The sequence below is a fragment of the Gavia stellata genome, chromosome 6 (assembly GCF_030936135.1).
Source record: "Gavia stellata isolate bGavSte3 chromosome 6, bGavSte3.hap2, whole genome shotgun sequence".
NCBI classification, from domain to species: domain Eukaryota; kingdom Metazoa; phylum Chordata; class Aves; order Gaviiformes; family Gaviidae; genus Gavia; species Gavia stellata.
This window is the reverse complement of record NC_082599.1, coordinates 61,666,620-61,681,402: the sequence shown is the minus strand read 5'-3', so window position 1 is coordinate 61,681,402 and position 14,783 is coordinate 61,666,620. Positions and strand designations below refer to the sequence as shown.

At 42.5% G+C, this 14,783-nt stretch overlaps 1 protein-coding gene across 1 annotated transcript in view; it reads right to left on the bottom strand.

The window, feature by feature from the left end:
- Positions 1-14,783, bottom strand: part of ADCY1 (adenylate cyclase 1) — a 155,496-nt gene that overhangs the window by 391 nt on the left and 140,322 nt on the right. The window contains exons 15-19 of the mRNA XM_059818953.1: positions 8,807-8,923; positions 7,510-7,656; positions 7,030-7,128; positions 2,546-2,660; positions 811-935 (exon numbers count right to left, since the gene is read on the bottom strand). Of these exons, the coding sequence (XP_059674936.1) occupies positions 811-935; positions 2,546-2,660; positions 7,030-7,128; positions 7,510-7,656; positions 8,807-8,923 (603 nt within the window). The remainder of the gene's footprint in view (positions 1-810; positions 936-2,545; positions 2,661-7,029; positions 7,129-7,509; positions 7,657-8,806; positions 8,924-14,783) is intronic.

The window sequence follows — 14,783 nt, the reverse complement described above, 5'->3', positions numbered from 1 at the left end:
AATCCTAGAACTGCCCACCCCTCCCCATTTTACTTCTCTGTCGTCAAAATACGCAGAAGCAGAATGAATTCGCACCTACTGCTCCTCTTGGGCTCACTTAGCATTTTCTTAAGGAATTAAAAATCACTGACCAAACTGGAATCGGAAAAGCAGAACTTCTGGTCTTGAGCTGAATAATTACACCGCCAGATTAAGCTCCGTCCAACAGAAATGTGTAACCAAATTGTCCGCTGTTGTAAGCTGGATCAGTTCCAGTGACGTTAATTTACTCCAGAAGAACTTTTGATCCCTGGAGACTAGACAGGTATTTTGGATAAAGGACTGCAAGAGTTCATTGAGATTCTGAGAGGTGCAGCATAGCTTCTAGCCAAGCTCTAGTAGAACAACGTTCTCCGTCTGCATAGCCTCTCCGATCCAAAGTATCCAAGGAATTTTTAAAGCTACATGAAATGCAGCAGGATGCAAATGGACATAGTTCCTTTCCTTGTAGTCCTTATTCAGGCAAAATTCCTACAGCCTGTGCAGTGTCGGCATTCCCAGGCTTGCCTCCAACTGTGTGCAATGCAGCAGAGAACGGTTTCTTCTGATGGGAAATGATTTATTTGAGGATTTTGTTGCCTCCAAGTAGTGAAGTGTATATAATGGAAAACAACTATACCTCTGATGCTTGAATCATCTGGAGAATGTTGCCCTTTTCATAAGAACCACAAGATCAAGTGAGGCTGCGTCTTCTAAGCGGTCTTGAAAACGTAACCACATATAAACCAGGAGGTATGTAAAGTTTGCAAAATTGTCTCAGAACGCACTCACCTGAATTTTCCCCTGCACTCCAGTACTATCCATCCGGCTGGCAACATTTACAGTGTTCCCCCAGATATCATACTGTGGTCTTCTGGCTCCGATGACTCCAGCCACTACCGGCCCGACATTAATACCTAAAATCAAACCGACGACTTTGGTTTCAAACACTACAGCACATTATCCAAGGGAAACATCAATCCTGCAAAATGGATTTAACACAAGTGCCGTAGAATTTTTCTAGTCATAGTATGTAATATATGTTAAATTAATGCCAACTGGACTTCTGTATTTGAAAGAGCTTTAGAAACAAAATAAAGACATAGACAGAGATGTCTTATTGGAAATGCAATACGATGGACAACACAAACATTTGGTTCACCTATGGATTTTCTTTTTTTGTTTGTTTTAAGAAAAGAAGAAAAGCGATCGTAGAGCAGAGCTTAACTGTAGAACAATTCAAGACAAACTGTTAATTTGCTACGACTTCCACCGTGGCTGCTCACATAAAGCCTTTTAATGGAGGTTTTCCAAGCGGACCAGAAATCGTGGCCTGGAAGACACGAGGAATGGGGTAAGGGAAGCATGTCACATTGGTCGTCAGTACTAGACAACTCAGATCAGGGGGACACTGGAAGAAGACAAGAGTACATGAAAAGGGCTCAAGTATCTTTTCTGGGAAACCACAGGGCTTGAGTCTACGTTTCTGACTGATTCTGACACCTTGTTTGGAAGATAAAAGAGGATGTTCCTTCTTCTGAGTGCCCCGAAGAGCTGCAGATGCTAGACCCTGCATGAGGTTCTGTGCAAGGGCTTTCCCAGGCAAGCTAGGCAGAAGGATGGGGGTTAGACATTTGTCTTCTGCCCCTTTGTGAACCTGGCAAGACCAGTTATAACAGAGTTCAAAGAGAATTTGGGGTTTATCATTATCAGGATGTACAGGAGGGCAAAGCTGTATAACTCTCCTATTCGTACCCTTGATTGCTACCCTCTTTGGTCTTTCTCAACCTTCTGCTGCTAGCAACCTCACTTTTCCCCTTGTCCAGCCCATTCTCTCAGTTCAGCCATGAAAATATATAGAGAAAGAAGCTGGAGGAAACTATCTGTGTCAGAATACGCAATGAAATGAGAACAGCAGTGGAAATACCATTGGAGAGGAGCGGGATGCAGGGAAGGAAGAAAAGAGGGGAACTTGCTCTCTAAGAAGGCTGGGAGAAAGGACTCCGAGAGGTAGGACATGTAATAGCACATGAAGGATCGCACAGGAAGGTTTGTGTTGTGAAGAGCAGGGGATTTCATTTGTTGGAGAAAACAGGACTGCTTGAGGGGATTTTGCATCTGTGAACGAAAAGCTCCCATCACACTTTTAATGCCAACAAAGCTTTTGCAGATGCAACTTAATAGTTAAGCACAGTCAGACCCGGTTTTCAGCAGTTTAGCAATGCAAAGCAGTGTAAGCCACAAGACTGGGTACACTAATAACGTTGTATAAAATTATTGGTGCAGTTGCCTTTTAGGGGTGTGTGGATTAAGTAAACACGCTGGAATTGGACACAATTACAATTCCTTCGTACTGATGCTCATCATCCAGCCTGCTGACCTTCTGCGTGGATGGGACTCTCCTGCTAACAGAGGCTTTTTAGTTTAAATCATGAGTGCAGGACAGGAATTCCTTTGCAGACAGCACAGGGAAAGCCAACAAACAACAATGTTCTGCTTGTGTGAGAATTGCAGAAACGTGACTTACCAACTCGTAGGACAAAGTCGTTGTAAGACTGATAGTTGATTTCATCCAGAACGTCAAACATCTCTATTGCAAAATCTGCCAGTGTACTCAGATGGGAATAAATTGATTTTTTAGCCTAGAAACAAAATAGTATTGCACATTAGATTTGTATGGTACTGAGAGGCAGGTGAAATACCAACGTGAAAAACAATTAAAAGCTCAGACTGGATGGCTTAGGAAAAGAATCTAACCCATTTTGCTGTTTGTGAAAAGAAACTTATGATGGTGGCTACAGCACACACATTCTTTTCTCAAGTACTGAATTATTATTATTTTTTTTTCTTCTCTCTCTCTTTTTGATTTCTGGGAAGAATGGAAAGCAAAGTTCCCGTGGTAAAGTGGTTCTGTTGCTAGAGAGCTGCAGATGTTTGTTGTGAGCGTGGCAGGGAATATAACCTGCTTTCTTACAAAACTGCTTTGCCTGATGATTATTAATAACTATAGTTTCTGCCCTCTTCTCCCTTTGGGGTTTTTGCTAGCTCCCAGCTCCATGGGGTGCATGCTGTTCCCATTGACAAAATTCCTGTTAGGTCCAATCCTGTGAGATGCAGAACACCCCTATTTTCTTTCCTTTCCAGGCAAGCTGAAGTGAGTTGTTACAAAACGTATCTAAATGAACCAAAGCAAAAGAACCAGAAGGGATCAAATGAAATGCTGAAGTATCGACATGTAAAAAAACTCCCAAACGCAAGAAAATAATTTTTACAACTTCAGTCTAATTAAACTGTGGAACTCATTTTCAGAAGATACTGTGGATTCCAGAAGTTAGCTTGATTCAAACATCATTACTCAAACTCACGGAAGAAATAGTTGCTACAAAGCAGTAAAATACATTATCTGTAGCTCTAGAATTTCTTAAGCAGCATTATCATTAGAAAGTGGAAAAGAGAGGTTTGCATGTCTGTCCTGTAACTCGTGCCCCTTCCCCAGGATCTACCGTTGGCTGGTTAAAGACAGGTTACTAGAATAGACCTTTGATCCGACTCACTATGGTCGCTCTGATGTTGTGCTCTTCTTTGAATAATAAATGTGAATTCTTGAACAGATTTGCAAAGTGAAAGTGGGTTAAAGGTAGGATATGGTGAAAGAAAGGCAGGGTCAGCGGCAGTCTAGCTTCAGTAGGGTGTTGCACAAGAGGGCTGTGGCGGCTGGCGTGAGCCGAGAGCTCGCTGGGTTTTTGTCGTGCCGCTGAGATTGTATAAATGGAGTACCTGACCGTGGCTGAGAAACCTGAGCAACAGGTTGCTGTTTGCTTTCTTTGGCTCAGTTTGAACGGGTTCCTTCGTGTGGCTGGGAAGTCCACAAAAATTAGAGCAAAGTGCTAACAAAAACTTATGAAAGTCATCCTCGGGCCAGTCCCAATTTTTGGGAAGGACGTTATTTATTTACCTGCCTGGCTCTCTGGCATTCTGCTTCTTGCAGCGGCAGCTACCTCTACTCTTTTCCAGCCTCACCAAGACAAAGGAAGAACAAGAATTAAGTTTAAAGAGCTGATGGCTACACCTCCAAAGAGAAGGAGAAGAATATTGAATGTCTGGAGGAGGGAGGGAGGAGTGTATGGTTTTATTTAATCCTCTAATCTTCTTGACATTCCTTATCCTTCCATTTCTTTGCTGCCCGATGAATGCTTGGATTTCCTGCAATGCCCCTCAGGGTTGCAGAAGAGAGGCCTGGCGACAGAGACGGGATGTGCTGCAGATGACAGCTATCTCTCAAAAGGATTATTGGCAAACTTGTGTGAACCTGCACCAAAGAACACCACAACGTCAGGACCCTGGTGAAGTCAGGACCCAGGTGAAACCACAAGATGTAATTTCAAAGGACTCCACACACACAATGAACCCGTATTGTGCAAATGATCTACAAAGAGCTTGGTTTGTGTGCTGCCCTGATGGTGTAACTGGCAAACAGTTATTTATTTAAACATCAGAGGAATAGTTACTGGAAAGACTGCCCAGAGCATCACAGCAAAACCGCTCCGTCAGAGGCAACGTGCGCTTACTATAGTCACCTGCTGAAGTCAAGCTGTAGAAGCAACGGTCTTATAAAAGATGGGATTTAAATATTTAACTTCATCAGGGTACTGGCTTCTTATGTGTGTAAACATCCTCAGTTACGAGCCCAGTTAACCCCATCCACTGCTTTCTGCTCACGTCCAAATCCTACTTTGAAATGGGTGGCTCACAATCGGAGGCTGTACCAGATTTTCTGACGAAGCTGGGGCACCCCTGGCAGAGGGGAGACCAGAAGCACTCGAGTCTCTTACGGCTCCCCACGGACACGTACGACTCCATAGGGCGGCCCAGGGACTCTGTGACGGCTGGCAGCAATCGACTGCGCGTGACGGGCTACCCGGGATCATCGGACTTCTAATGCATAGCTGCACGCTGAAGACCTAGTGGGAAACTGCCAAGAGGATGTGAAGAATTTCTACTCATTTGCATCGCACGAGCAGTGAGAAGAGATCACAGAAGAGCTGAAACCCCAAGTTTAAGTAAAAAATATTGGCTGTTTCATACGAGATCTTTAGGTTTTCTGGAATACAGAATATTAAATAAATTCTACCTGTACAGAAAAGACCAAAAATTGCCCCAAGATTTCAGAGAAAGGCAGAGTCCTGTACAAGACCTTCTGCAGTGATTTAAAATGCATTACTGTCATAAGCTCAGAGCGGTATCTTCAGTACTGGGCTAACTCAGCTGACCCTTCGGTTAGCAACTATAAAATACACGAGATAAACATGTTTAGGTTTTGGAACATATGCTGCCAAAGTTACCCAATAACACACTTGTTTTCAGGATTATAGTTCAAAGAGCATTTATAGCAGACACACAAGTATGCCGTTGCCTGTTTGCCTGAGATCACAGCGAACAAAATTCAAAGGATCAATCTTTTTGCCTGTCTCAGGACCCAGGAGTCAAATATTTCAGCATAAACAGAGTTTTAAAAATATCTTTTTGTAACGTGTAGATATCTAGGAATGATACAAAGGAAAGCCTCAGTGGTAAATACCCTGCAGACCAGAAAATTAGGTGCATGGGATATACTCCAACACGATTCTAACAGTTGATTTCAATGTGGCCTTGTTTTTTATTTACTTAACAAGGATAATTGTTGCTAGAAAGTTCACAGGCCATCTTCTGGCCCTTTTTGCTTTTACCCTCTAATTCGGTGTTATTTTGCAATGCTAAACCATATGCATGAGTGTACCTCTACAACACGCATACGTGCGTATCAGAACAGGGGAGAGGTGTCTGGAAATTCTGGCCAGACTAGGTGCGTGGATTGCTTTCATTCTCATTATATTCCTCATATTATTAATTTTGTTAATTTTTCATAAAATGATTTTATTAATATACAAGATATTCAGTATACGGTCCATAGGGTTATCCGCTTTTCCAGATGCTGCATGCAAATCTAGGAAATCTCTGTCCCAAGACACAAACTCAAAGTGAGAAACACACTGGGGAGCAGTGAAGAGGTTACAGAAGAAGAACTGTGCCCCAAAAGCAGTGGGGCTGAAATGACTTCGCCTTTTTTTATTGCTGAGTAATTAAAGGGGTAAAAAGAATGCTAGGAGTAGAGACAAAAGAGCTGATTCGGAGGGACCAGGGTCAAATGCAGCAGTGTACCCAGAACCAAGTTCCTCTCTATGATGGGGGTTGGGAGAGACTCTTTGTTTTGATGGCAGGTTGCATCCAGATTTCAATAAGAAAAAAAAAACACATTTTCACAGAATCATTATTAAGGTTGGAAAAGACCTGTAAGATCATCAAGTCCAACCATCACCCCAACCCCACCATGCCCACTAAACCATGTCCCGCAGTGCCACGTCCACGCGTTCCTTGAACACCTCCAGGGATGGTGACTCCACCACCTCCCTGGGCAGCCTCTTCCAATGCTTCACCGCTCTCTCAGTAAAGACATTTTTCCCAATATCCAGCCTGAACCTCCCCTGGCACAACTTGAGGCCATTTCCTCTCGTTCTATCGTTAGTCACTTGGGAGAAGAGACCAACACCCACCTCTCTGCAACCCACTTTCAGGTAATTGTAGAGAGCGACAAGGTCTTTAATATTTTAATATTCTTGTGTTTTGCAGCAATTCATTACACCTAGAGTCTCTTCTTCCCTGCATCTTACAAGATCATCTAAGATACTGAGTTTAAAACACTACCACTCTGACTCAGGAGCTTTATAGGCCAATCTGCAGAGAATCCAGAGCTGCAGACAATGAAATCCCAAATGAAGCCACATGAGCAACTGCTAGGACAGCAATTTTTCTTTTCAGGCTACAGTTGTTCTTTGAATTTCAGATTTATATTGTTGTAAAGAAGTAATACAAGCTATCTACAATCACACAGAGTTAGTTTTGTTTCTGATGTTCCTCTGGAAATTGAAGGAGAATGGTTCCTCCACAAATGACCGTCATGTAAAATCCTCTTACCTTAGTTCCCGAAGTAGGTACGAGTCCCACAGCTGCCATATACGTACTTCCAATTGTCTTGATCTTTTCTATGTCCTTATAATATTCTTTGTCCATAAGCTTTGTTTAAAACATAAAACTGTTAAATATTACATAATATTTTAGACAAGCAACCACAGTTATCAGAGAATATGTGCAAGTTGATTAAACCATACTATTTTTGGTAAGTTGAGGCTTGCCCACTTTGAGGTCATTGAAAAAACGATCGTTAACTTGCATTTTAACACTCTCACTATATTAGAGGAATTCGAGGTCAGACTCATGTGCCTGAAGTACAAACTGGGCACTTTGGAGAAGCCCAGTGGACACCAACTACAATTAAATAGGAAGTTTACGGTTTTATTAGGCAGTTCAAGATACGCTGAGTTGCTACAGATAATCTCTGCTGATAGTAATTTGGTAGAACTGATATGGTCAAAAGACAAAGTGTTTAGACCTTACCTCATCAAAATCAGCAATAATTTCATTTAACAGGCGTAAACATTCCACTCCCATATTATTGCCATCCAGTTCGATGTAGAAATCATTGAAATTTGGGATCGAAGCAAACATCACTCCCACTTGTGAGTATGACTGGTAATAAAGGTCCTGCAGTTCACGAGCAGAAACAGTGTTTATTTTAGAAGATTAATCTAAACCAGGCATCATTATTAAGATATCTATTCTACTGCTAAGCAATAGCTAGGACAAAAGCCATCATTTTTGGAAGAGAGAAAGCCAGCCTTGTTAAAAAAACGCTGCAAGATCTCTCCACTCAAAAAGACAAAAGAAAATGAGGACCCAAGCTAGTAAACCCATTTAAAACAACTTAGTCTTTTTCTCTGTTTAGACATAGAAGCAGTGAGTAAAAATGCTGTAGAAAGTCTTAACAGGTGTAGAACTTTTATTGTATGAGAAATGTAACTGCGTTTCCTCGATTTTGTTTTATAACAAAAATAGGAGATGGAACAATTTTACCCCGCAGAACAAAACCAGCCTCGCTCCTTTACGTCCTTCCCTAAGTTGTGGAGTCCTGTATTCAACATTAACAATATAATGCTGTTCTGTACGGTAAGGTTTCTGCTTAAGAATTTGGAAGGCTCACGGAAAGTACAAGGACTCTTCTGTGGTTCAAGTACATTAATCCCAACTCTCAAGAGCAGTATCAAGGCCATTATGGCTACTCCAGCGCTGCAGGTATTGCAGCTGCACCAGAAGAGCTCTGGTAAGGGTGTCCCGAACCACTTTATTTGATCGCTGCAGCTTTCGATGTTAAAAGCTACTGCGTCTTCCTTGGGGGTGTACAATTCTCTGGTTTTAACTTTAAATGGATGGGTTTGGTAATGGCAGTGTTATCTCCAGAACTAGAGCGGTTCATATGGAAGTGTCTGGCAGTTCATACACTTCAGCATTCAGAACCAAGCCGAGCTCACAAAATACTGTGATAAATCCCAATATTCTAAATTGATTGGGAAAAAAATGAGTGATTTGCATCGCAGACACTTGGCTGCATTGATGCTGAATGACACAACATCCTCCTTTTTATTAAAATTGTTCAGAGAAGGAGGACACTGCAGCAAAAGAAATAATCCCAATCTAATTCTTGAACACATGTTTTGACAAAACTATTCCTTTTAACATGAACGAAATTTTGTAAGTCCATGCCTTGCTTGAAAACATGCAGTTGAAAGGTGACCCAAGCTACACAGGGTCACACCCATAAAACATCACCATGTCTTTCAGTTTTATCTTGGTTTACCATATTTCTTGGATTGGACATAAGAAAGTGCTGTGCAACATGTGCTGGCAACAGGTTGAAGAGAATTCTTTTATTGTCCAGCTTGACTCTCTCCATATCATCTCTCTCTTCTTCTGCCTGTGGGGACAGAGGAAAAGAAAAACCTTTCCAAAAAGCAAAAAAATTAGCTGAAGCCATCAAATAGCTTCTATTAATTCACCCTTTGAAATTAGACTGAGCAAAAGAATGCCTGCGAAGTTGAGCGGGAACAGTTCTCCTATACCATGCTTCTACATCGGGGCAAAATCCCTTTAAGTCCTTCGTAATTCAAGCTGAAGTCTCTGGGCTGACCCTACCTTTCAGGGCTTGATCAGCTAAGGGTAGTGGTGTCTTCTGTAGTTCTCTCTTCTTTTAAATAGGCCCGTAGAGAGTAGAGAGCTAGAATAATCCCACTTAAGTCACATTGGCCTTGGAGGCTAATTACTTCCCAGGTAGGTGGAGGACAGTGATGGCAGCATTTGATCCGCCTTTCAAAAAAGAGAAGCTTGGAGCATCACCAGTGTTTAAAGCAAACCTATGTCATTTTGCAGCAAAACGGCAACCGACCTGCTAAGACGGTCACTTCGACAGAGAAAAAGGTTTTAAAATTGAACATCCTCAAGCGACTATGCAATTAAATTGGACATCCTTATGCAATTGAAAAAGAAAATTTTAATATAAAAAGTAATCAGCATTTCTAGAGGTGGTTTTCATTACTCTGGTATTTGTCACGAAAACACGTACTGTTCCCGCGCACAGAAATTTCAGTGTACAACAGCAACGTGTGAGTGCCAGCTTTCAGAAAGAGTGCCTAGGAGTTAGCATGGCTGAGGTCCTTAAACCAAGACAGTGGTACCTACAAGCGTCTTGACTCACAGGAGTTAGTGGGAGTCACGCGTTAGGAAAGGATTCTAAAAATCAGACCCCCTTATTGGAAAAAGACTGACTATCTACGGATCTCATCCGGGACTCCGAGGTTTGCAAATTCCAGCCTAGTCCTTAGTAGACTCTTCTGCAAAATTACTCCTCTGGAATTTGCTCCTTGTTGTTGGGAGTGACTTTTGGCCCCATATTCTGATTTCAGTTAGAAAACATTTGATCAGTACCATAGAATTCATCTCACAGAAATCACATCTTATCCTTTGCTCCTCAATCACACTCACAGAACTGTAAGACAAATCTTCTGCCCTCATCCCAATAAGATTTTGTTTATCCAGTTACAGTCAGCAGAAGACTGGAAAGCCAAATTGTCAGGCATTGTTGAGAAACTACAGTCACGTAAACCACTGAAGAATCTGCTCTAATCTTTGTTGGTGTCCCTTTTGTATCTCGAATTTGCTATCCCGATCTATTACAAAGTCCACATACTTTTCTCACTATCCATTCCTGTCTAAGTAGGAGAAAACCAGTCACCCCTTGCCTTTGTATAGTCTTACAATATTCCTTTAATGGGATTTTTTTTTTGCTTTCCATGACAAAACTTAAAAAACCCCTTTTTATTCAAATCACACAGTCCGCTTTGCCTTGCAGTTTACTGCTGTAGTCTTAAATTCCTTTACAAGCAGAAAGAATGCTGAAAGAGGACTGGTTTGATAAACGTAACTTCTTCAGGAGTCATTCCCTTTTGAACTAAATTCTCAGTTCCTCTTCTAATTTGTGTAATAAGAATCAGAATTTATTCCAGAGGTGAAATATCAGTAAACATTAAATAGCAGTTAAGCTCTGCGAGAAATATACCTGAGATTTTTATTCTAAGCAGGTATCTTCTTCCTGTTTGTGAGCTGTTTTCCTGAGACTTTTTTCGCTGTTTAAATTTCATATGCTCTTTTCTTAAAAACATCCTTCCCCTGTTTTGGTGGTATAACACTGTCTCTGACTTACAGGTGTCTATAAACAAATGTAATGGCTTCTTGCATTTAGTCTGACTGTTGGAATTTAAATGCTCTAACAGTAAAAATAAAAAGCTTCTTCCAGTTGAAAATCCAAACCAAGCTTACAACTCCATTTTTACATCATACTGGAATACGGGATATTTTATTCTGATGACAGCAAAGAGATTTGCAAACATGCTCTGAATAAAAAAATCCATTTTGGACTTGCTTATCCATGCCTCTGTTTTTTGAATAAGAACTTTTGTCTTACTTTCTCCCTAGGAACGTTTAAGGTTCTCGGTTAAGCTCCCAATACAATATGGGGCAGAACAGCAGCCTAAGGAACAACACACCTTTGGGCCAGAGAGTAGAGATGTCTGGACAAGTCAAAGCGATCAAGCAGGGGTGGGTAAGTGGAGTGATCGGTTTGATGCATGGCATGGACAGTGACGTTGCTCAATCATTGGCAGCTGCTGTTCATTTCTGATTTGGAAATGTGTGATCAGATTCCTCTGCCTTGCCCGGTCGTGGACCAAAGCGTTCATTTTGGAAGACATGATTGAGAAGGTTCTTCAGCAATAGGTAGTGTTTCCTACCGTTGTGTATGATTCACAAGAAAGGTTTCAGAGCAAGCCACAGCACAAGGACAAAGCAGCCAGCACTGAAGCAGACCCTTGTGACCTTGGTCATGTTGCTGGACTTCTGTCCAGCCTTTGACGCACAGAAATAAAAGACAATTCTAATATACCAACATAAAATAAATGAGAAAGGGCACTCCAGCCTGCTGGTTTTCTGGTTGTTTCCTTCCGACGGAACTGTAAGGCATGTGATGGCTTTTCTCCTCCTTTCTGTCTCGCATCAATACGGTCATGAAACTACCGGGAGAGAAATGCCAGTAACACTATCGTGCGTGTGCAGGTACGGGTGCGACAACGTTCGCAAGGATGGGACCACAGCCGTGCCTAAGAGGCTGAGAACTGAGCTCTTGAGTCAAGAGCTAGTGGCTCAAACCAAACCACCAAAGTCATGACTGAAGGGGTGGCAAAATCCTCTAAGAGCAGGGAAAGGTATCGAGGATGTCACCATTGCTAAGAAACGCAGTAGAATGCTACATTTGGACTTGATGATCTCACAGGTCTTTTCCGACCTTAATGATTCTGTGATTTCCAACACATCGAGCAAGTGTCTCTTCCCCTCTTTGGATACAAACCCGTTAACTACCATTTTGACTCTGAGAAGGTTCAGCTGCCAGAAATGAGGTGAAAGCCACTAAGGTCATGGGAGGCCCTTGAGTAATACCGTGGTGGGTGATGGTAGCAAACCCGAAAGAGAGACAGATGATGCAAAGAGCAGAACGAGGGGCATGGAGGCCAAGTGCTCTTAGCTTTTTGTGTCCTGGCCTATTTCAGGTCAGGCACTTCCCAGCCAAGAGGGAGAGAGGGGTGCGCTCTCTCCCTGCAGCTCAGGGAGACATTTGCACTGGTAACGCCTACGTGGCGCAACGCAGTGCCATGAAGAATAGGCTGTGTTAGCTCCGCCTGACCTAGCCCCAGACCCAGAAGCAGAACGTTCATGGAGTTAGCATAGCACTCCTTCTGAGCTACTTAGTCGTGTCGAAAAGCAAGGTGTATTAGCTTAGACCACCCATGGGGTTAATACCGGTGTATTGTTGCTGGTAGCCTAGCCGGAGTCTGCACGGACTGCACTTACACCACCCGGACAGATCAAACCTCTAACATCCCGCCTTTACTGAAGGGAACCGCGAGGAACACGAACGAAAGTGCACCTTCTCTGCTACTCCTGCCTAGAGCTTGAGTATCCATCCTCTCGCCCTGCACTGCCTCAGACAGCTCTCATATATGCAACTCCCCAGGAGCTGTCTGGGGAAAGAGGAAAGATCGCCTTGTGTCTTTTGCAAGGCAAGGTAAGGCGTGAAGGTGAGGGAAAAAACTCTGTCTTGTTCAGCAGTGAGGACTCTAAAACTATCCCATCACACGGCTCTATGGGGAAGGAAGTAAACCGCTTACTGGTATTTTCTGGACCTTTTTCCAGCTTCCTGCTTTCTGCCCTTCAGGGGAATGCAATGAAAATTGTCTTTCCTCCTTGTGAGTCGTGAACTCCTAGTGCCTACTCCTTGAGCAGCTGAGATAAAAGGATGTGTAGGCATCACCCTTTCCCAGGCAAAACAGACACCGCGTAGGCAAAAGGAGTACTTGGGGCTGGGGAAAGAAGATTAAACCAGCCCAGATCACAGGTATTTACATTCCTGGTGGAACTATTACCCAGACAGCTAAATAGCATCCAAACCTTCGTCTATTTGCCCCTATTCATATTGGTTAATTAAAGAAAGCTGCCAGCACGATAGTTATGCAATAGCTGCTGGCTCAAAACCCAAGGCAGATCATTGTGAAAATAAACAAGAAAGAAAATACATCGGCATGAGCAACGTCATTTTTCACGCTCTGCTTCGTGCTTCTCCCTGTTTGGTATTCGCGGCAGCTAGGTCGTTTTGCAGAACTTTCTTCGCAGAGCTGCGGAATTTAAAAGCAGGCTTTGTTTTTGCTTCGGACCTGGTGGCAAAATTCAAAAATGTTCTTTGGTACTATGGCTTTTGACGTTGACGTAATTAACAGCGATTGCATTTTACGAAGTTACACAGCACCCCACAGCCTTTACAAGGCTGGTAACTGGTTAGACGTCCTCTGGGCAGGAGCGGTCTGAGCTGCTGCATCACCTGAGCTATCAGGTCAATGTCACTGCCTGAAGAATTCTCACATGAAAATCCACTGTTTTAAGACACAGCTAAAAAGAAGCGGGGCACCCGTGCTGCAGAAGGATCATTTTTGTACCTGAAGGTGGCACTAACCCCACGGGGAAGAGAGCCAGCGCGCTGCTGCGACAGAGGCAAGCGCAAGGACACCTGCGAGTCCTGCCTGCCGGCTGCAAAATACCCATTTCTTACGAGGGTCACGGAGTAGAAAAGACAGTTGAACGATATTCTAGTATTCCCGAAAGAACGCAACAACCAGCCAAATCACCGCGTTAATTCTTATTTTCCTCCCCTGACAAGTCCTGGGTGAGCGAGCAACTCCGTTTTTTGGGGCAGTTTTAGCTTCTTCATGAATTTATTGCTTGTATTTATTTGTCCTTTTTGTTTTCCCTGGTTTTGTTGAATAATTTGCATAAGCAAAAGGGATTATCGGTCACAAATAAGTTAAATGCTCCTGTTGGTGTTCACAGATATTGTCATATGAGGCACAGAGAGTTACTCAACGACGTTATGTAGAAAATGAAATTCTCCTCCCACTGCCTGTTAAAAAACCCCAGCAAAACAGCAGATATTTGCTGGAAATACTGTGATATTCAGAAAGGTTAAATTTGGCACAGATAAAAACCTAGCAAAATCAACAAGAACCTGTAACACCACTAACGTGTGAACAGTAAGGACAAATACGAATGTTTTAACAACTTATCATCAATCAGAAAAATCTGTTTTTTCCACGCGATGTACATAAATCGTACCGTATTATCTCTGTTCTGGTCACATAACCTAGAGGCATGGAAATTAGATTAACTTTTCTTGAAACTGTAGCATTTTTCTAAATCAGTTTTTCTTGTTTGACACCTGCTTTTTCTCAAAACACATTTTTTTCCTGATCTGGCAGACAAAATCTATGGAAATGGGTTTTCTTCAGACCTTAGCACAGACCACTGAGCATCTATCCATATATTCTTATTAATAATGGTATTAATTACAGGATACTTTCAGTGTTTAAAATATCACTTAGTTAGTACTGGACTGTTTGTTGCTCATGATGAAGTAAATGAAAATATCTATGAAATCCTTTTTATGCTTATGCCACAGTTTTATTCATCTGAGAGCATTTTTACGGGATCAGCCCCACGATGAGCCTTACTAAAAGTATGCAAACAAAGTGCTTACAACTTCCAGGATAGCCCTCGAGTCTGAACTTCTCCCAGTTGTAAGCCGACAACTGAGACGCTTCCTAAAAATACGTGTCGGACCGTGTCGGCGCATCTTTCACACAGCGGCGGCTGGTTACTGGGAGATGGGAGTCTCCAGCTCT